The following is a 21,552-nucleotide window of genomic DNA, read 5'->3' as shown; positions in this document are numbered from 1 at the left end:
TATAATGTGAGATTTGAATTCTTTTTATTTAGGGAACTCATTCCATATCATATCGGCAATTGTTTGTTTGATGTTATTGAATCTTTACTTAGATATCAGATTCTTGTGAAGCATTGTAAGCTTCCACAACAAAGACCATGGGCTGCTGCAACAAAGCCCATGCTTATAAATTTAAATTTAGCATCTGAAAAATCATTAATAATTATAAAAAAGAAATTTAAATTAATTTTGAAATTATTAGAACTTCAAATCACTTTTTTTTTAATACCAGACATAAAATTTATTTTTTTTACAAAAATAAAAATTAATTTTAAATCTTGAAAATAATAAATATTTTTTTTACTTTTGAAAAAAATTATGTAAGATTTTATCAATTTAGATTTATTTTTAATATTTAAAAAACTTAATTCTAAATTTGTAACTAATTTTGAAAAGCAAACTCAAGTGAATTAATAGATTGAAACAAATTGAAGTGGATTAGCGCTATATCTTTTTCAATGTAACGATCATCTATGCATGCATCCACGCACACATTCCAACACGCATACAATGCATTTTGAGATTAAGATAATTAAGTACACTCATCAAGCATTAAGAAAGAAAAAAATCACAATGATTAAGTTGCCTAATCAAAATTTTAAACGTTTTTCATTAATCAACCATATCCTCATACAATATTATATTGCATACTAGGAGATAGGGATGATAATTTCTTTCGAATCTAATGGTAGATCCAATACCTAACTCGAATGGAAGGAGAGTATAGAGAGATTTTTCATACCCAATTAAATAATCAGCTATGAGTATTTCAAGTTCAGGTATATTAGAGACGGGTGTAGGAAAATTCTATCATACTCAATTTGAATATCTGATTAAATAATACATATATAAGTGATGTTGTTCTTTGAAATCTAACACCATACAATGGTGCTAGTTGACACTCAAAGTTCATTATCGAATTAATGATAAACAAGAAAGTAGTTGGATGGAATAAAGAAAATTATTTGTATAAAGGATAGCCGATCCTTTGATGGTATACGTGAATAGGGATGAATATTCGATTCTCCGATAGATATGATGATGAGGATGAAAATTGAATATTCGATGGAAATATATACAGATGAGTATATTGATATAATAAATGAGCATGGAGATAGAGAATATAGAATTAGATCTAAATCTAATCCATTATCATCATTACTAAAAGATAACAAAGCTGAAAGCGAGGGTTCATCTAACAAAACTACTACAAATAACAGTTTATCCTTTATTGTATAAAAAAAAATTATTACATACCATCCTTATGAAAGTGGCCTTTGCTTCAACTTCATTTCATTTCATTTTTCAAAAGGACATAGTCAAATATCCTAATGTCAAAAAAACCATGTGGATATTAATTATATGGCCATACCATTAGGAAAAGACAACCTTGCTTGAATTATTGATGGAGACTAAAGTTAATTTTCATAATTGTGATTTTTAATCACGTAATTAACTCATGCGCAAAAGGGCTGATGTTTTTTTTCCTTAATTCACATTGTTGTAGTGTGTGCTGACCACTAGTGGATAAGTCAACCATCATCATCTCCTTGGAAGTTAAATTTCCAATCTCCATTGGATTTGGGCATGCAAAAGTCAAAAGGTGACGGCTGCCGCCTGAGTTATAGCTTCTTTGGATTAAGAAAGAACATGCATGCATGCAATGCACCTGCCTAGCTACCCAACTCGATCGAGAGCAAGTCAAACTCAAAATTGGAAGTGGTAGGCCACAAAAAACTAAAAAGTCAAATCCAATCCCTTAACTATTCCCTATTAGGACTTAATATAATTAAGAATTAGGAAGAAAGGCACGGACTACATCAGTCTGTCCCAATCACTCTCAAACTTAATAATTATCCGGCCCCATGCATTTCATTGGTTGGCCTAGTTAATTAATTAATAATGTAAACTTTATATCTGTTCAAGTAACTTTCGAGTCATTCTTTTACTTTGCTCTTCTTAAATTCGGCGTGTGCTTAACTCTCGCTTCTTAATCGTTTCACTAAAAAGGCAAAGAATATAGCTAGTAATATTTAACTTGTTGAGTTAGATCGATCGAGCTAACTTGGTTTGGTTAGACTTGTGAAATTTTTATTGTTCAATCATTCTCAAGCCTAGAATACATTTTAGGTTAATTTGTTTAGAGGATTGAGAGATCTTTTTGCAGTGTACGTACATTTGTTCTTATATATATATATATATACAATAGACTTGTAAATTTGTATGTTTTAATTGTTCTTCAAAGTAAGACAAATATTTCACCATAAAATTAAAACCATATATATATATATATATATATATATATATATATATATATATAGGTTATTTATGATCCATTTTCTTGCATAGACCCAAATATTTTTGCTGAGGAAAACTATATATATCTCTATATATACCAAGGAGATTAATTAATTAAACAACTCATTAACCCTCTTATATATATATATGATCGAAGTACTACCCACTCATTGAATTTGTGATCATAATCATGGCCATTGTTAGAGCTTGATCCATTCCCGGGTGCACCCTCAGCGAGAGAACATCTTTGTCGAGTAAATTCTTGGGCATCGATGATCCATACTTCCTACTCACCTGCCAAATTATAATACTGAAATTAATCCCAAATTATCCATATCTTTAATTAATTTGCCTAGCTTAGCTAGCTACTTAATTAATGTTTATGTACGTACGTACGTACCTCGGCTACAAGTGTGTTTAGATCAGCCTGATATATTTTGGACCATTCCTTCTCCCTCGACCAACTCATTCGATACCCTAACGATTTAACCGATCCACGGTCGTCGGCGAACATGGAGATGGTGCAACTCGAACTCCCCAAGTGTTTGGTCGCCTTGAACAGTGGCCTCAGCCTCTCCTCCTTGCTCATTGTTTGTGTGTCTTCATCTCCCTCGTAGACCTTCCAACTCTCCCTCAACTTCAGTATCTGCATGCCATGCCATGCCAAGAGATTTCATTATATTGTAATTAAATCCAGATATAGTAAAACAATATTCAAAAGTCGATCGATCTTCAAAATATTCAAAGTCTACTCTATCTCGATCGAATTTTTTAGGATTCGATATATCGATGAGGAAGAAGAAGACGTAAAGGAAGGATATGATGAAGCAAAGGTAGCGTACGTTGGGGCGGCAGCGGCGGATGGTGAGGAGGACGTTGCCGTGGGAGTCCATGAGGAGGGTGTGGCGGCGCCAGTCGTGGGCGTAGTTGTCGACGCGGAAGACGATGCGACCGTCGGCGTCGTCGAACACCGTGTAGCCGTGGCTGTTGAACAGCAGCGACTTGCGCCACACCGTCAGCCGCCTCTCCGGCGCCGACGAGGTGCTGCACGTCTCCGGCCACGATTCCATGCTTCTCAGCCTTCTGATTTTCGCTCTCTGTCTGTCTGTACAGACTGTACCGCATATTCTGGGCCGCTGGCTTTTTATATACCTCGCTCACCATACGCGTGACGTCTGCGTGTGCGTGAATCTAAATATATACCTCAATTTTCAACTAGTCAAATATGAAATATATATACATATATAAAAATTAAATTTTAAAATAAAAATATAATAAATTTAAGGAAAAAATAGACAAATACTACCCATCGATTTATTTCATAACAGTGGAGCTTTGGTTGACCGAATTAAGAGATACATTTATTTTTCTAAAAAGAATCTAAATCGCAAGAGAAAAGAAGCCATAATTTGCTTTGTTCGTGAGAAACGTGGGGGCTACGCTAATATTTAAAGTTCCGGTCATGCATGTGAAGTTTCATTATTTTCTTAGTCATGAATTTTAGTCGACCTTCTTTCCTATTTTCTGATTTTAATTATATTATGAAATAAAGGGGGGAAAAATTAAGAGTTTTGTACTATTATATATTCAACTTTTTAATTATTGAATTAAAATCATCATCATATTACAAAATATTTTCTTCGATATCATTAAATCGTACTTGTCTTAGTCGTTTGTGTTTACTAATTTCAAAATATATGTTTAGGCACAAACGTTTATTATATGGCATGGCCATTGAGCTCCCCTACCCGCATGGACAAGACGTAATTAGGAAAAGGTATCTATCATAATTAATTTAAAAAGCAAAAAAAAAAAAAGGAAAAAAGACACATTTTTTTATTATAATTATTAAAAAGATCCACTCCATTTAGACATGACCCAGTTCGGATCGGAGCCGGATCCGACTTGAATTCGCAATCAGGTCAACAAGTCGATTACCCATTGATCCAATTCATCGGGCGTGAATCATAACTGACCTAACCCTAACCCCAATAGGACAGGTTATGATCCAAGGGTCCAATTAACCATTGAATCAGCAGTTAATCAATACCCACACACTGTAGTGTTGTGGTGCTGGTCAAAAATCAGTATCATACCCTGTGGTATTATTTTCTAAAAATCAACATCACATACTTGTTCAACCCTAGTTCGAATCCATGATTTCGATTGTTGGATGAATAACGATCTATTTTGTCTTCATACTCTTTGAAAACTCAAGTATTATTTGATGATCGGACAAGAGTCAAAAAAAAAATCAAAGGAATATAATTTTCAGATAATAAAATATAATTTGATATTGAAAGAACGAACATTATAAAAATGAGAAATGAAAGTGAATAATAACAACATCATTTCATCCTATAAAAAGTAAAAAATAAGTGAATTATATTTATTTTGATTTTTCTATACCCTAAGAGAATAGATGACTTAAATAATACATAAATTTATAAGTTTTAAATATTTTTTAATAATAATAATTTTGAACCATAATGAGTAGATAAATCATGAATCAAATTATGAACCGATGATTGCGATTCGTGAATTAAAACAGTCTTAGACAATAAGAATTAGAGGGTCAACATATTAGAAATCATCGAACCGTCATTTCTGAACCGTCAGATCGAGATCGGGTCTAACTCCACAGTATCATAATAATTATGTCATAAAAAATAAACGGAATATTATTTTAATAAATAATAAAAAATATTTTTTATAATTTTAATAAAAGGGAAGGTTCTTTTGATTTTTTGCTAATTGAAAACAAGAAAAATTTAAATCTGCAGAAATTTCAGATAAGAAAGCGTGTACAGTATGGCATCATCCATGGGTCATGCATGATTTGTTAATTTTTGGGATTTTTTTTTGCAAGAATTGATCGAATGTAATAATTAGAATTATTTTAAATAAAATTTAGCCTGAACTTAATTATATGGATGGAAATAATTGAAGGAAGACAAAAGAAAAAAAAGACTTATAAATGAAGAGATCAGCATTAATAATTCATGCATATGGTAAAATTGTTTCACCAATATAATTACTTTTTGTTTTTATCTTTTTTTTTATATTACTCTTTTTTAATTGCTATAGTGCGTTTATGCGAAATTAAATTTTGACAAGTTATCCGATGATATCTTTAAAATATTCTGATCGAGTTAAATATTAATTAATTTTGTTCTAGTAGTAGATGATCGACTGATCGTCCATCTATTAATATTAAATTTTAATTTAAACTTAATTTTATATTAATTTTTATGACGTTTTGCCGTACCTAGTGGATGATCATAATTTTTGTATTTAGTAATCATTGATAGAGAGATATATATATTTAATATATCCTTAATATCTATTATTATTTTATGTTATAAATTAGCAAAAGAGGGGGAAAAAAGGCAAAAACAAAAGTGAAAAAGTGGTAATCCAGTCACAAATTTAGAAATATCTAAGAAATCACGACGTCGTTGTACATATACGCTTTTCCCGCGTTCTTCGGCGCACGTTTCCGGGTGCTTTTTTTTTCCTTTCTTCTTTTTTTCCAGAGGAAATTTGTTGAGACAGGGAGAGTTGAGAACGCCAACTTGGAACGGGCAGGAAAAAATATCTGGGGTCACTGGTAGCGACCGCACGAGGTCTGCTGCCCGCGGTCATGCGCGGGGCCCAGTATTAAAACGACTGGATTTAGTATCTGTCGTTGATATATATACATTAATGATAGTATTTTCAGAAATTTATACTTTTTCTATTTGATATATTTTGTCTGGATTTTTTTTCCAATAAAAGAAAGAGGTTTTTTTTGGATCCCGTTTATTCGTATTTAGTCTCTTTCTTTTCAAAAGTAATTTTTACCTCGCTTCCTTCCTTCCATTAGAAGAGAAATGATCAAAATTGGATTTTCAATTGAAACTAAATATTAATATAGATGGAATTAAAAATTATATATTTACAATGATATGATATTATCCACTTTGAGCCAAGTCCTCATAATTTTATTCTTGGACTCAACCTAAAAAGGCTCAACCAATAGAAATATCTTCCCTCTTATAAACCTATGATCTTTTTTCATATATTTTCAATGTGGAACTTTGATTATATCCCAATAATTCTCCTCTCAAATAAAGGCCCAGAGCCCCCTACTAAGAGCCCCCTACCATTATTCTCATAGTTCAGGTCCAGACTCCCCCTACTGAGAGCCCCTACCCCAGCCAGACTCTCCCTACTGAGAGCCCCTACCCAGGGTTCAGACTCCCCTACTAAAAGCCCCCCTATCCTGGGTCCAGACTCCTCCTACTAAGAGCCCCCTACCATTCTCCTCATGGTCTGGATCTCCCCTACCTTCAATTTTTCTTGAGGGTCCCACATGGCTCTACATAGACCATGATTCTGAAACCAATTGTTAATACCTATGATATTATCCACTTTGGGCCTAAGCCCTCATGATTTTATTTTTGGGCTCAATCCAAAAGGCCTCAACCAATGAAGATATTTTTCCATCTTATAAATTCATGATCTTTTTCCATACATTTCCAATATGAAACTTTAATGGTATCCCAACACTAAACTGATTTTGATTCTGTTAATTGATTTTTTATTACCGTCATATTTTCTAAATATTTTAATTTAGGTAAGTGCTTTATCAATATATATATATGTAGCAAAGAAACATATCTAATTTAACTCTTTCATATTTACTATAACTGGTTATTTCAATTTTCTTAACTATAACCCAACTCTATTCATTGGTTAAAGAAGATACGACTTATTAAAAATAAAATGAATGATAAAAATGATAAAAATGAATATTTCTCTGAGATTTTTGATATTCTATGATGTTTTTACATATTAATTGTCAATTCTCAATCATTGAGATTCATGAATAATTAAGATTAATATTTTTAAATATATCTTACCTAATTTTTTTTATCGAGGTGATAAAAAATTCTAATAAAAACTCAAAGACACACAATTATCTGTTGATCCAATGGTTGAGATGGTCCGAACCTTTTGACTCAAATCAAATGAAATGAAGTATCGAAGTCTTTAATCCTTCCCTCATAAAACCCTATCCGGTCCCATGTCTTCATCTGCGTCTATGGCTTTGCGCACGTGGACTCCTCGTCGTTCCTTACAGCATGTAGTTCTGCCATCCCTTGCAGACTTGCTCTCTTGAGAGATCGACAATCCGACGGCTGTAGGGAATCTTCAATTTCAATAAAAGATAAAATTTATCATCACAGCGATCCTACACAATCGATTTTACGACTATCTATAAAGAGATAAATCGATAAATTACAGTTGACCACTATGGAGGATTGGAAGATTTTATCTCGGCTTCGTCGAAATTTGACCCTTATCCACTTCAGTTTACTTTGTAGTAACCAATTCAATCATAGCCTAGAACTTAATAATATTGCCTTAGTCAATAATGCTTTTAGTACCTTATGTTAGATGATATTAACCCTAACTCTTATTTTCTTGACGGATGAAAAATATGTTAAAAAATATCCACAGATAGGCTTATTAAGTAAACAAGAGAAAAAAAAATAATTTATTTTTTAATAAAATAAATAAGAAAAAAAATTCCATTTTTTAAAAATTTCTGTCCTTTTAAGCAAACAGTCTTAAAGTGTTCTCTCTTTCACATTCCCAGTTCAGAATTTCGTCGCCAATCAAAAAACTGATACTGCATATTCCTTGCGTGAATGAAATTGTCGAACTCACCGCCCAAAGATGACTCAGCGACGGCGGCGGCGGCGGCTGGAAGAGATGAACATAATTGCTATAAGACAATGATGAATAATTCTATCATGCCAAACGGCGGCCTAACTTGAGCGACAATTATTGATCCGATCAAATTGTGAGATCAAGTGACCTCACCTATCTAACTCCTCCAATTGGATCAGTCCATCTGGCTTAATTTTATTATCTACTATGACTACCATGTCCAGTCTATCGCTTGCTTATCATAAATTGTTGCTTGTTCTTGTCGACTCCATAGTTGCTTGTTAGTTTGTGCCTATCGTCCATTTGCAAGCATCTACCACTCACCTCCTTCGCACCGATCACCACCGATCACCGAATGCCCATGACGCTCGTACTCACCGTCTCCTTCTCGCTCGCATTCGTTGCTCGACAAGTTCCAAGTTGCCCAATTTACAACAAGCTCATCATTTTACCAAAATGAAAGCCGTGTTTCAGAATTCCTACTAGTTTCCTCCCTCTTTCTTAATGCATCGGCTAAAACTACAGTATGTTTCCTGTTTGTATTCTAATATTAATTAATAAAAAGTCTTATTTTTAATTTATTTAAAATTAAGTCCAGCTTTACTTACTCCATGCTTTGTGTGGGCTGGGCCGGAGCCGACCATTCAAGAATGGCAGGAATAGCCCAATTAACGGGCCCAATCAGAGGGTGCAACGGCCACATAGTCGGCCTGCAAACCCTAATTTCCCGAACCACGTCAATATAAATGGACCTCTCACGAGGCTGAGGACCATTTGATGCAGGAAGTTCTTCACGCGGGTCGGCAATGGTGATGAGTCTTGCACAGCTTCCCTCAAACCTCATCTCCATTTCTGTCATTCTGGAATCCTAATTCTTTGGTTGTGCTAGGGTATCGATCTCGTAGCCGGCGGCCGGAGCAAGAAGGTAAGGCGTACCGCCCCCAAATCCGACGATGTCTACCTCAAGCTCCTTGTCAGGGTCAGATCATGCACTGGCTTCGTCTTTGTTTTTGTTCTAACTGGGCGGTTTAGCTAGATCTGCTGATGTCGGTACTGCTTCTCTGAGCAGCTTTACAGATTTCTGGTGCGGAGGAGCGGAAGCAAGTTCAACGCGGTGATACTGAAGCGGCTTTTCATGAGCAAGACCCATCGACCGCCGATCTCCCTCAGGAGGCTAATCAAATTCATGGAAGGAAAGGTGCGATCTTTTAGGGTTTTTTCCCTTTCGTTACCCTCCACTTACCTCCTTTTTGGCTTTTTGCTGATGGAGGTCGATTGATCTTTTTTTTTTTTTTGGAATTAGGATGACAGAATAGCTGTTATCGCTGGGACGGTCACGGATGATAAGAGAGTATATGAGGTGCCGGCTTTGAAGGTGACAGCTTTGAGGTTCACGGAGACGGCTAGGGCGAGGATACTTAAGGCGGGGGGAGAGTGCCTGACATTTGACCAACTCGCCCTCCGAGCTCCTCTTGGGCAGAACACAGTAAGTCTCATCATGTTGCCGCCTTAGCTTTCACGGATTACAATTTTTTGTTTTGATATCTCGGCTGCATAAATTTTCATTCTCAATCTCAAAAGTTCAAATGGTAGAATGTGGTTTCTTCTTCCTAATTTGAGGAAGAGGCCTGCGTTTAGAGTTTTTTTTTCAGTGTCCCTGAATACCTTATGCTATGTTGATCACAAATAAGTGACTGAAATACAACAAACGATTTCCCTTGTTTACATTGAAGGAAATAGAGAATAGGAAAGAATTTAATTCCATTCATCTCCTATATTTTATTTTTTTGGCCAAATTGGGTGAAAATGGAAGAAAATGAAAATTGTACATCTCATAGACTCAAACATAAGTTAGGGAACTTCTCTTCCTTCGGTTCCAAGTAAAAAAGATATATGAAGCTGAGTGGGAAAAAATAATACAATTTGTTTCTATTCTTTCCTCTTCGCATGAACCATTTATTTCCATTCTTTTTCTTCTGCTACAAGTATACACTACATAAGAGAATTCTTTTTGTTTGGAAATTTTGTTGTAAATGCGTAAAGGTTCATAATCTACTTTAGGCAACATCAAATTCATCAACTTCCATAATGGTGTAAAGAGGTTATATCATCTTAAGTAGACAAGCTAATAATTTCATCGTCAATGTTGTTTAGTGTCTTTCAATTGACTATTTATCTATCATGATATACATTCTATATCTTTTTCTTGTAGTGGCACAAAATGTGTAGGATATGTTTTACTCTTAATACTTAGACTCTGTAAAGTTGGAATTGATCTCAAAAGCTTTGAAGCCAGTGACTTTAGTTTTGGCTAGAAGTGAAACCTTGAACTTTCAATTGTTTTGTCCTTGTGAACTGTGGTAAACTAGTCATGATTGTTAGCATTAATAACACTTTCATGAGTTCATCTGTTTAGATTTTTGTGACTCTGTCTATTATCTTTACCCATACTTTACATCGAAGTCAATAGGTCTGTTCATGTACACTTCAGTTGCAAGATTGGAATATTGCTTCTCTTTTAATCAATATGCAAAGGACATTTTATTTTGGCATGCTACTGAGGTTACTTGAGTGTTTTTTCAAGTGTCTTTTTCATAGGTTCCCAGTGATGTTTATGTTTACCATGCTAATACTGAAATACATTGACGAGCATATGTTGTTCATTCTGAGGAAACCTTTTTGTTCTTTATTTGTTTTATAACCTTCTAAGAGAATGTACATAACAAATATTTCAGGAAACTTATCTTCCACTGTGGTAGAAGCTAGGAAACTTGTGTTGATTTTCTTACCCTGCTGATTTACTCTTTTTAGATTCTCTTGAGGGGCCCAAAGAATGCTAGAGAAGCCGTCAAGCACTTCGGCAAAGCGCCTGGCGTGCCACACAGCCACACCAAGCCATATGTTCGATCCAAGGGCAGAAAGTTTGAGAAGGCCAGAGGAAGAAGAAAGAGCAGAGGTTTCAAGGTGTGATGATCATTCATCTTGCATCTATTGGAAATTTTCTACCATATGTGCGATGATAATTTCTAGTGCTTCCTTTGAATCATGTCATTTTTGTTTACTACATTTGAATTCAACTTTTGATAGCCGAGATATTTCAAGTGTTTGAATATTTATTCTCGTCTCAAAGTCAACCATATCATTATCATATTCTTCATCATTATTAAAATATAATTGAGGCAAAGCCACGTTGCTAGATTCCATACCAGTCCGATCCATCGCACATTCTGCGCATCAAAATGGTGGAGTTGGGAATCATCATCCTGCTCAAAGATTCAATCTTTGTCGTCTTATCGATCGTGGAACTCCATGGACCAGCAATCGCTCGACAGATTGCGCTTTAAAGATTCATGGGCGCGCGCTTTCGGCCGCCGCCACAGCCGCAGGGAATCCTTCCCCCTCGCTGGCTATAAATGTCTGCTCGAGCTCTCGGTCGAACCGCGATCAGGCCATGGACGAGGAGGCGGCGGCCGCCGGCGAGGGAGGCGCGAAAGCGGGGCAAAGGAGCGGCTGCGGCGGGGCGGAGGGAGCGGCGGCGCCGCCGATGACCAAGGGCGCTGGTGGGTGCCCGTACTCCTCCCTGGTCGCGCACAGGGCTCTGTTCGGGCCGCTCCGGCGCCGCCCGAGGAAGGCGGGCGGAGCCGGCGACGGCAAGGCGGCGCCGAGTAGGCTCAGCAGGGTATCGACGGCGGAGGACGGCGCGAATTGATATTGTCGCCGTGGAAACGAAATGCTTTTTCAAAGCGTTTAAAATGATGTAACTGAATTAATGTTAGCTTTCGTATCGCTACGATGAAGAAACTCTAATTAAGAAACTGCCAAATGTTTGCCATATTTAATGAAATTACATTAAATTGTATATTATTTTTATTGATAAGGGAATTCAACATTCAAAATTTAAAATTTTAAAATATAAGTAAACAACAAGGACAACAATAATTTTTTAAAAAATTATGAATAAATTGTATTTGAGAGTAAATTGTTATAATTTTTACATTTGGATTTGGAGAATAACGAAGAATGAGAATTCAAAAATATTTTATTTTATTATTTTTATTTTAAAATATTAATTCTTAAATTAATTAATTTATTTAGGTATCTTGATTTTACGTTATCGCTTTTCACAGTGCCGTCACCGTTTAGTATTCAACCGTTAGCATTCTACAATGTCGACACCAACTCTTATTAGAAATCTCTTCAAAAATAAGACTCAGAAAGACAGATAAATAAACTAATCTTCTTCTTCTCTTTAAAAAATAGAACTTATTCAAAGAGTATGCATTATTTTTTTAAAAAAATATGAATATTTTTTTTTTCAAATAAAATAATATAATTTCAGTAAAAGGTGGAATTCACTATTCTAATAACCTATACAGCTAATTTTATGATCATCTATAAAGAAATAAATTTAAAAAATTATAATTAATCACCATATAAAAAGACATAAATAAAATAACACAGTGAAGCTTAAGTAGGAATCTTTGAAATGACGGCTTGAGTGATGGTGCACCTGTGTAAAAGCATCCAAGATGAAATATTCTAGTACAACTTGAAGATATTTCTTGTTAAAGTTTCTTGGTCTGTCTTTATTTTCATCAAATATCTCAATCAATCCAATTTGGTTTTATATATTTTATGTTGCTACTGATATGTGATTGTTCAGAATCTATTAGAAAGAAGGGCGAAAAAAATTAAAATGGAGAAAAGAGATACACGAGCTAATTAATTATAAATTTTTAATTCTGTTTTTCATCCTTTTTACAAAAAAACTTAATTAATAGTAAGAATATTAGTACCATACTTACTTGTTATACCGATTAAAAAATTATATTAAATAAAACATATAAACTATATTTTGCGTACTAATTTTAATTCTACAAAGCAATCAGGTAGCTAAGAAAGCTAAAACTATAATATATGTGTTAATATTGACAACATTAGAGTTGCTAAAAATTAAAATCCTTTATATCCATAATCTACTTTGTCATTAAAGGGTATGAGTGTCAATTTGGTTTGAAGGAACAGAGGGAGATGAAATCAGATTTTTTCCCTATTGATTTATAAAGGGCAAAAATCAAAAACGTATTTTTTTTTATTGAAATAGTCCGAATGACTTTTCTCTTTTATTTATTATCATAACAACGTCCATCAATATATTTTTTTCTTTCAAAATTGCACTTATTTTTAGTGTTGTTGTAGTAGAATTCGTATAACAACTACGATTAAGTAGTTATTAATATATAAATACTTCATTCTGATGATCAATGTTATATTGTAGTAACATTTTAACTTTTATCAATATTAATAATATTATATTTTAATAAATATTAATTAATATTATATTATAATAATACTTTAACTCTTATCCATACTAGATACTAATAACATTATGATATATTAATTACATAACTATCAAAATATAAATATTTTATTTTTAATCAATATTGATTAATATTGATCAATATTATACTATAGTTACTATAATTCATAATTGACACTTTATTTTTATCGATATTATGTTATAAAAATTACCATCCTGCTGTTATAATTGTATAATTCTAACAATTATAAAAATCGTGTTAACAACAGAAAAAAGAAAAAAACAACTCCTAGTGATCACAAAATACTACCTCACTCAGAGTAAAATCACATTGTTTTCTTATTGTTTGATGATGTCTAGTGATTAAGACTTCCTGGAAGAAGGTTATCTTTTGATAGGGCTTGATGATTAAGCGACGACTTGGGGCCTCTCAAAGTCTCGCCCGTTGGACCCTTAATTACAATGCCAACTCAAGCTAAAGCATTGATAATAAATTGACCAAGAAAAAAACACATAATTAATTCTAAAACTTAAACTATAGAATAATTCATGCACAGCAGGCAAAATAATTTTAGTAGTACATGATAATATTGATCTCGAGGATTTCGCTGAAAGTATCTACCAGAAATCTGAAATATCCAAGCTATCAGTCATGAAATCCACTAAATTTGACAACAAATGAATCCAATGAATATAAACAATAATATCATGAATCATGAAAATGTTTGCATTATATTACTAATTACAGCAATTGTTCCATGTCTCAGACCATGTATCAGTCAAATTCACTAGGAGCAAAAGGTAACATCAAATTCTGAGTCCATGCTAAACACAGTCACAGCGGAAAGTACATTGAAAAATTAGAATAAATAGCGCGCACAATGCACAACTCTTTTGCTATAGGACTAATGCACTGTCTTCCTCAATGAGAGTTACACTTACACCACCCATAACAAGAAAGATAACCAAGAAGAGTTTAGACCACAATCAATGGAAGAACCACAAGCTGGCAAAGCTATTTAGTTTCAACTTCAGAGCCTACTTTATGTATTGTGAAACCCACTTGAATCCATCTCCATAGCCCATCTTACGGACAATGCTACACATGAAGATTTCAAGGGGACGCACATTGGAATCCACTAGATTCACCTTGCCCTTGCCGGTTGTGAAATTGTTCAAACCTAGATGGTAGCGTAACTCGTCCTCTGATGCTGCGTATGGAATGTCGATCTTGTTTCCGAGGATAAGAAATGGAACATTTGCCAGGGCATCATCAGATAGAAGTGCATCCAGTTCTCTCTTTGACTCTGCAAGCCTCTCCTTGTCATATGCATCCACTAGGTATACCACCGCATCTACCTATTTAGAGAAACACCAAACAAATTCTTATATAGTTGACAAATTCCAGCTACGGTAGCAGTTCTCATCAAAAGTTCAAGAGGTAGTGTGACAAGTAGATATCCACAAACATGTCAAAGAGAGACATCAGCTCTGATAAATGAAAACAATTTCCCATCACACAACTTCCATTAGCACTGTAATTTTGACCTGCTGTTGGAACCATGGGCAAAGTTAGGCGAAGATAATGATCCAAGCATATCATCCAAGAATTGATCCTTTCACAGTCACCGGATGCTTTATCAATTTAGTTCATATGTGAGCCAATGCATGGTTAATTGCAGTATGGTAATAGGACATAATGAAAAAAAAATCATTTTTAATTTGTAGAAGAAACTAGACCAACCGAACAATAATACTGTGATTACTGAAATTTGACCATACAACTGAATAGCATTTAGATTCTAGAATCTTCATTTTCACTAGAGATTTGGTCTTCCTTAATATAGGTCTCTCCTATCCTCTCATCAGAGAAAGTGGGGATACTCATTTACTGCTGACTCCCATTTTAGAATAATTAGCACTCAATTACTTGAAACAGAAGAGAAAGAAATAGGAAGGATTTTTAAGAAGCTGAAAAACAATATTTCTTTCTCATGTCTAGTAGGAGAGAAAATGAAAAGGAAGAAAGAAAAATGAGAAAAATTGGATAGTTTTCTATCCTCTTCTTTCCTCCTAAAAATTAAATCAAATGAGTGGAGGGTTTTCATGTAATCGGACAAGACACTTTTCAACCAGTCAAAATTAATTCTTTCCCCTCCTATTTTCTATCTTCCCAAGCAACCACATATAATAGAAATTATAATTAATCTTCTCCATCTTTATTTTACCTTCAATTTCTTCTCTCTTATTTTTTCTACCCTCCCAGAAAATAAAGCCATTAGGCTAGACTGTAGTCTGTGGTCCACTTAAGTAAGAAAGAATAGTTGCTTGAGTGAAAGATATGAATCTTGGACTAAATTAATTGGATAAGAATTGATTAAAATGTAATTGCAATTGCAACCCACCATAAAGTAGATTTATTAGGAAAGAATCATAGACTTTGTTTTTCTTTGGGTGTAACAGTGACGATGTATATTTTCTGCACCTATTCTGAAACCAAAACCCAAAGGCAGACCTGCCATTCACCACCTCACATCACATGCGATCAGATCCTACTAAAAGCTGCATGAAGCAGCATCACATAAATTCATACGCTTCAATCAATGATCACAATAATGGTGGGGTGCATCAGTTAATTATTAATGACTGAGAGAAGAATATGAAAATATGAAATTACATTGCTTGCATTGATATGATAATGGGACAACAGCCTCTTTTATCTTAGTGGATTAAAATTAGTAAATCAGTTTCTTATTTGCATCACCATACCTCACATAGCCTATCAACATCAATGGGTTCAACACAATTCCCTCAAGTATAATTCAATGCAAATTCACATTCAGTTCTGCTGGAACTTTGCTACCAACCAGTGATTGCCCAACAACTCTGCTTGGGGTCCATTTACATAGACATCAACCGTGTCTTGCATGATAGCCATTCAATTAACCACATGATTGATGCACGTTGGAGTAATATGCTCAAGTTAATCCGTGATCTGGATTTAGCAATAGAGTGGTACCTAACCTGAATAGCAGTCTCCTTGCAGCCGATCTAGAGCATAAAGAGGGGTTGTATCAAGAGGTTGGATGTGCCTGACCCAACTCCAGTTGGACTGTGTCAGGCAAGACCCCGGATGGAGTTGCTATGCTAAGCATCAGCAACAACAATGATAATAATGAAATCTGAGATTATTAAGAATAAGGATCTATTAGATATTTTTCTAAGAGTCATTAAATAAGATTTTAGATTTTTTTATCATTTGAATGGTATAATGGATTAATATAATTTTTTTTGAGAAATAAATAAAAAATAGAATATGATCCATGGTGGGCCCGCCATGGGCCGTGCTTGACCTGAGACATAGGTCAAGCTCCTTTTCAAGTTGTGCATCCAAACCTTAACTGGAAAAATTGGAAAACATAAACGATTCAGTTTTAGTTCATTTTCAATTTGGGAAAATGGCAACAAAGCCAACTAAATGAAATAAATAAGGATGTATATGTATATGTAAATGTGCATATGCATACATATCATTACATATTTTATGGACCTATATTTGTAAACACCATTTTGCATGCCATTATTTACAGATAAAAATTTCAATCCTCTTACCAATTGCGCTATCCTTTTCAAAGAATCTCTTAATGTTGGTCTCTGATTTCCCCTTAGCCCAACGTATCCAACTAATCGACACCTACCTTTGGTTAGTTTTCCTGGAACTATTGGTGATACAAGGTGGCTCTCCTGGCTGAAGATTAATTCTCTAGGAATTGGAGTCACAGAAAAGATCTTCCATCAAAGTTACCAAATCTGCTTGACTGAGTGTGTTGCAATATGTCACCTAGCAGCAGGTGGAAGGCTAAGGGCATTTTGACCTCCATGAAGAGATGGAAAAGGAAGGTCTAAAGGCATTAGACCTTGCCTTGTGTAAAAAAAAAAAAATGTGAGACACTAACCTATATCTTTCTCATGAATTGGTATCAATGTTTTTATTAATCATATCATGCTATTAAAATAGGATGTTGCAATTATATGCATGCATATTAGAGTTCAAGACATATTGTAACTAGAGACCATTCTAACCTATTCATATACTTTTTTTAATTGAATCTTATGAACACTTATCAATAACATTAATTCTGATACCATTTCTTTAATAACTTATGATTTACTCAAAATTTTAAAAAATTATATAGTAATTTAGGTTGGAACCTCATTTTTCAACCTTGCTGTATACCAGTACAATCAAGGTGTATTTCTTTTCTAAAATAGCCACCTATCTTTTATGCCCTTTAGGCTTTTGTTCAAGAAACAATTTTTGTTTGATGCCTTATTATTCCTGGCCTTAAAAGGCTAAAAAGCATATACTAGGCACACATTTATCATAATTTTAACCTTCCGCCCAAAATATAAAACTGAATTTAAAAAAAAACTACAAAGAGAAATTAGACATCAAAGTTATCCTGATTTAAAGAAAATGATAATCAAACTAACACAAATGATCAAGCGATACTAATTACTATAATATATTGCATGTGATCCAAGTATCCAGCACTAGACGATGATTGTGACTAAATAATTATTTCATTTAGCATAGATAATATCGGTAAGCCACTGTCGCATTAGATGATAGTAACAAATGTATTGAGAAAGAAGTAGCTTTCTTGAAACAATTTTGATGCAAAGATTTCTGAGAACGTATAGACAATCAAGTATCTCAAAGTGCTATCTTTAGAGAAGATTAGAAGAGGAATACGGGCAATGATCCTCCGTCAACTACATATTATAGTTTCTCTTTCTTAATTTACCATCTTCTCTTATAACTTCGTTGCTACTTACCTCTATTATCCCAAAATGCTGTCTTTCAAGAAGATTAGAAGAGGAAAATGGACAATGATACTCTCTCAACTACAGATTATAGTTTCTCTTTATTATTGTACCATTTTCTTAATTTACCATCTTCTCTTATGACTGCGTTGCTGCTTACCTCTGCTACCTAGATCCTCCATCTATGGCTAACGGAAAGTCACTGTGGAAATCCCCTGCTCCATCATCGGGGGGAGGGGGAGAGAGAGAAATTAAACGACAAAATTGGGGAAAGACAATTGACCTTAGCGTAGTAATCCTTCCAGACACGCCGCGCGATCTGATGACCGCCCAAGTCAAATGCCTTGAACTTGATCTTCCCGATGCTCAGCTCCTCCGATGTCGGATACTGGGTTGGCTGGTGCTGAACTAGCCTCTGCATTCAAATAGCCACGAATCCGAACGAATCACCTACAGATTAAAGAAAAACAGGCAACAAAACTCGATTTTTAGATGGTAACCAAAAGGATCCGACCTCATCCTTGAGCATGTGAAGTAGCGTGGTCTTCCCGGCGTTGTCCAACCCCAGGAAGAGGATCTTGGCCTCCTTCTGCCACAGTCCGAGGGAAGCAAGGACGCCGTAGAACCAATCGACAAGGAACATCGTCGCCGGGAGGAAGAATTCAGCGACGAGATCTAAGGAAACGAAACCCTAACAAACTAGTTGTAGGAAAGTTTGGAATCACTAAAGTCACCAAGACGACGAAATAAATACTCAACGAACCTTCCCGAATAAATAAATAAATAAATAATTTTTATTTTAATATTTATTTTTAAATTTATGTTATTTTAAAAAATAAATACATACTATTTCTGTATTTTTTAAAAAATAAATAACCAAAGGCCAAAAATTTGTTAAGTTCTAACATTTGTTAATATCAAGCAATCGACTTGTGAGGGCCTTTTGCGAATTAAAAAAAATAGGAGGGCGTTTTCATAATTTTTTATTATAATAATTTTAAAGGATATTTGATTCCATGAACGGGGATATATAACGAAAAAAATGTATAAAAAAAATCCAATCTAGAAATTCATAGCTTTTGCCATTTTTATTTTGGGTAAATATCTAAATTTTTTATTAGAAACATCAAAGAAATTATTTTTTTTCATATATTATTAAAAGGGCATTCCATTCTACCTCTATATTTTACTTTTTTAAAATTTTCATTTTGAAAACTATTATAGTAACTACAAATGCATAATTACTACATAATTCTATGCGTGAACTATATGTAGAAAAATAAAAAAATTAGGGTTCAGCACCTGGCTTCCTCCCCTGATTCCGAACACAGAGTTAACACCATGATCGAGCTCTCTGTTCATAGGAAAAACTACAATCTGTTCGAGCTACAAGCGATCAAACCTAACCATTATTCTAGAGGAATATTCGATGCGAACGATTACCTTCAACGGTCTGGCATTTGATCCTCCACCTCAAATGCCGACGCCGGAAAAGCCCTGACCAACCCCGCCGGAGTTTTGAAGGTGATCTTCCCAGCGGGAGGGTCGCCGCCAGCGGAGGCTTCGGAAACCGATATCCACACCATCATCTCCTTGGTCTTGACCCCGGTCAGCTTCTTGATCCGGAACTTCTCCACCTGGGCGGTGATCTCGCGCCCGTACCGCACCTTCCTCCCCACCTTGTCGAACCAGTGGTGGACCTCGCGCTTCTGCTTGATCCACACGAAGCCGGTCGCCTCGACGAAGCCGCACTCGGTGATGTCCTTCAGCGGCAGGAGGCCGCCGGGGAGGCCGAACTCGCGCAGGAGCGACCTGGACTTGACTTCGCAGATCTCGTGGTCATAGTAGACTTCCGCCTTGGAGTGGAGGTCCTCGGAGACTAGAGACATCTTCGGCTTCCTTTGCGGGGGTTCGTTTTGGATCTGGACTACCGGCGGCTGCCGCAACAGGCGGAATGAAATGGACAGCATAAAAGGGAACGGCAATGCGGAGCCTAACTTTCCCTAATACCCGATCCGATACGTCTAAATATCCTAAGAGCATCCGCAACGCAGCGTTAATCGGGCGTTAATAACTTACGTGGAGGAGCGAAGGAAGGACGTGGAAGAGTGAGGGAGGAGTGAGAGAGGAGTAAGGTATTGAACGCGTTCAGAGTTCTGAACGCGTTAATAGGTGGATCCGTGCTTTTTATTTTTATTTTTTTAATGTTAAAGAGGTTGCATAGTTTGGTGGTCGACCACTTGTCGACCACCATATGGTGATTGACCACATGGTCGACCACCAAGGGTGCAGATTGTGAGTGGTGGTCGACCACTGGTCGACACTGGTCGACCACCATATGGTGATCGACCACTGGTCGACCATCATATGGTGATCGACCACTGGTCGACCACCACTCAACTACGTGTTAAAGACCACTGATTAAAGACGTTATAATGTCACGAGCGTTGCGGATGCTCTAAGGATGTATAAACACTTCTATCATATGAATAAAAAACCTAATTTCAATACATATTATTTCCTCATTATTTTCTAAATGCTCCTATATAAAATCCAATATTAAGTCGTATAAAGCCAGTGTAATAATACAAAGACAATGTTTTTAATAGTTAATATTGCAAATATAATAGTCTTTTCTCCAAACTTTAATCTATACAAATTGCATCACATTAGGGTTAGTGTATTAAAGTTTAAACAAGGATATAAATTATAATATTATTAAATATTTAATTAGTAAAATTTTTTGAATTTTTTCTGCACTTCAGAAGACATAATAATTTTGCACTAAATGAGCATCATAAATTATAAATTTTAATAAATCAGAAATAAATTTATTATGGAATTATTAATCAGTGCATTTAAATATAATATAATATAAAATAAAAAATTTGAAATAGAATTTAAAACTAATTAAAAATAAATTTATAACATAAAATTTTTATAAATAAAAATAAATACAGATTCGAAACACAATACGAAATCTTATTTGTTAAAAAAACTATTTAAAAAATTTTAAACAGAAATAAATACCGTTTTAAATTTACATAAAAAATTTAAACAAAAATAAATTTCGTTTTTAATTTATATAAATTATTTTATTTTATTTTAATAAATTAAAACCCTATTCTTTCGTGTCTCTCTCGGCAGGTGATCCTGTTTTCGCACGTCCTTGTCTTGTCGGCGGCCACTGCTGCGGACGCGCGCGCGACCAGATAGCGCTGCCGCGCCGCTGCCGCCGCCGCCGCCTTGGCAGCACGCGCAGCCTCTGCCGCCTGGTTGTGCGCCCAAATCACTTTAGGCGGCCGACGTTCTGGCAGCGCGCGCGACCAAATCGACGAGCGGACGTTGCC

The 21,552-nt window shown here is 35.1% G+C and overlaps 4 protein-coding genes and 1 non-coding gene across 7 annotated transcripts; 2 read left to right on the top strand and 3 right to left on the bottom strand.

Moving 5' to 3' along the window:
* Window positions 1-2,487: 2,487 nt before the first annotated feature.
* Window positions 2,488-3,419, bottom strand: LOC141820500 (protein LURP-one-related 5-like). The gene is made up of 3 exons (XM_074707820.1): window positions 3,180-3,419; window positions 2,738-2,983; window positions 2,488-2,631 (listed from the first exon to the last, which is right to left on the bottom strand). The coding sequence occupies exons 1-3, from the start codon at window positions 3,405-3,407 to the stop codon at window positions 2,497-2,499; spliced, it is 609 nt and encodes a 202-aa protein (XP_074563921.1). The 5' UTR covers window positions 3,408-3,419; the 3' UTR covers window positions 2,488-2,496.
* Window positions 3,420-8,802: 5,383 nt separating this feature from the next.
* Window positions 8,803-11,414, top strand: LOC141820627 (large ribosomal subunit protein eL18x). Of its 3 annotated transcripts, XM_074707979.1 has the most exons (6): window positions 8,803-8,864; window positions 8,945-9,034; window positions 9,125-9,253; window positions 9,359-9,541; window positions 10,867-11,019; window positions 11,253-11,414. In XM_074707979.1, the coding sequence occupies exons 1-6, from the start codon at window positions 8,862-8,864 to the stop codon at window positions 11,397-11,399; spliced, it is 705 nt and encodes a 234-aa protein (XP_074564080.1). In that variant the 5' UTR covers window positions 8,803-8,861; the 3' UTR covers window positions 11,400-11,414. The 3 variants fall into 3 exon arrangements, with proteins under 3 accessions (XP_074564080.1, XP_074564082.1, XP_074564081.1); XM_074707981.1 differs by lacking the exon at window positions 11,253-11,414 and having other exon boundaries at window positions 10,867-11,171; XM_074707980.1 differs by lacking the exon at window positions 8,803-8,864 and having other exon boundaries at window positions 8,967-9,034; window positions 9,133-9,253.
* Window positions 10,654-10,731, top strand: LOC141820766 (small nucleolar RNA snoR53Y). The gene has a single exon (XR_012601157.1). It is a non-coding gene; the product is annotated as a small nucleolar RNA snoR53Y (small nucleolar RNA).
* Window positions 11,415-14,235: 2,821 nt separating the features above from the next.
* LOC141820660 (small COPII coat GTPase SAR1A-like) lies at window positions 14,236-18,932 on the bottom strand. The gene is made up of 3 exons (XM_074708017.1): window positions 18,717-18,932; window positions 18,486-18,617; window positions 14,236-14,734 (listed from the first exon to the last, which is right to left on the bottom strand). Exons 1-3 carry the CDS (start codon window positions 18,843-18,845, stop codon window positions 14,414-14,416), a joined length of 582 nt encoding a protein of 193 aa, XP_074564118.1. The 5' UTR covers window positions 18,846-18,932; the 3' UTR covers window positions 14,236-14,413.
* Window positions 18,933-19,471: 539 nt separating this feature from the next.
* Window positions 19,472-20,134, bottom strand: LOC141820499 (uncharacterized). The gene has a single exon (XM_074707819.1). The coding sequence runs from the start codon at window positions 20,089-20,091 to the stop codon at window positions 19,648-19,650; it is 444 nt and encodes a 147-aa protein (XP_074563920.1). The 5' UTR covers window positions 20,092-20,134; the 3' UTR covers window positions 19,472-19,647.
* Window positions 20,135-21,552: the final 1,418 nt, after the last annotated feature.

Source organism: Curcuma longa, unplaced genomic scaffold (genome assembly GCF_044706935.1).
Source record: "Curcuma longa cultivar G26 ecotype Majalengka, Jawa Barat unplaced genomic scaffold, ITB_CL_G26_1.1 utg509_np1212_2302976_RagTag, whole genome shotgun sequence".
Lineage (NCBI taxonomy): Eukaryota > Viridiplantae > Streptophyta > Magnoliopsida > Zingiberales > Zingiberaceae > Curcuma > Curcuma longa.
This window is presented reverse-complemented; position numbering and strand designations above follow the sequence as displayed.

Excerpts from the sequence above, each read along its gene's own strand:
- LOC141820500 (XM_074707820.1), bottom strand. The coding sequence starts at position 3,407 with ATGGAATCGTGGCCGGAGACGTGCAGCACCTCGTCGGCGCCGGAGAGG. Across the intron at positions 2,984-3,179 it reads TCCGCCGCTGCCGCCCCAAC|ATACTGAAGTTGAGGGAGAG; the intron begins GTACGCTACCTT and ends CATGGCATGCAG. Across the intron at positions 2,632-2,737 it reads TAAACACACTTGTAGCCGAG|GTGAGTAGGAAGTATGGATC; the intron begins GTACGTACGTAC and ends ATAATTTGGCAG.
- LOC141820627 (XM_074707979.1), top strand. Across the intron at positions 9,254-9,358 it reads TCAAATTCATGGAAGGAAAG|GATGACAGAATAGCTGTTAT; the intron begins GTGCGATCTTTT and ends TTTTGGAATTAG. Across the intron at positions 9,542-10,866 it reads CTCCTCTTGGGCAGAACACA|ATTCTCTTGAGGGGCCCAAA; the intron begins GTAAGTCTCATC and ends TACTCTTTTTAG.
- LOC141820499 (XM_074707819.1), bottom strand. The coding sequence starts at position 20,091 with ATGTCTCTAGTCTCCGAGGACCTCCACTCCAAGGCGGAAGTCTACTAT.
- LOC141820660 (XM_074708017.1), bottom strand. The coding sequence starts at position 18,845 with ATGTTCCTTGTCGATTGGTTCTACGGCGTCCTTGCTTCCCTCGGACTG. Across the intron at positions 18,618-18,716 it reads TTCACATGCTCAAGGATGAG|AGGCTAGTTCAGCACCAGCC; the intron begins GTCGGATCCTTT and ends ATTTGAATGCAG. Across the intron at positions 14,735-18,485 it reads GGAAGGATTACTACGCTAAG|GTAGATGCGGTGGTATACCT; the intron begins GTCAATTGTCTT and ends TTCTCTAAATAG.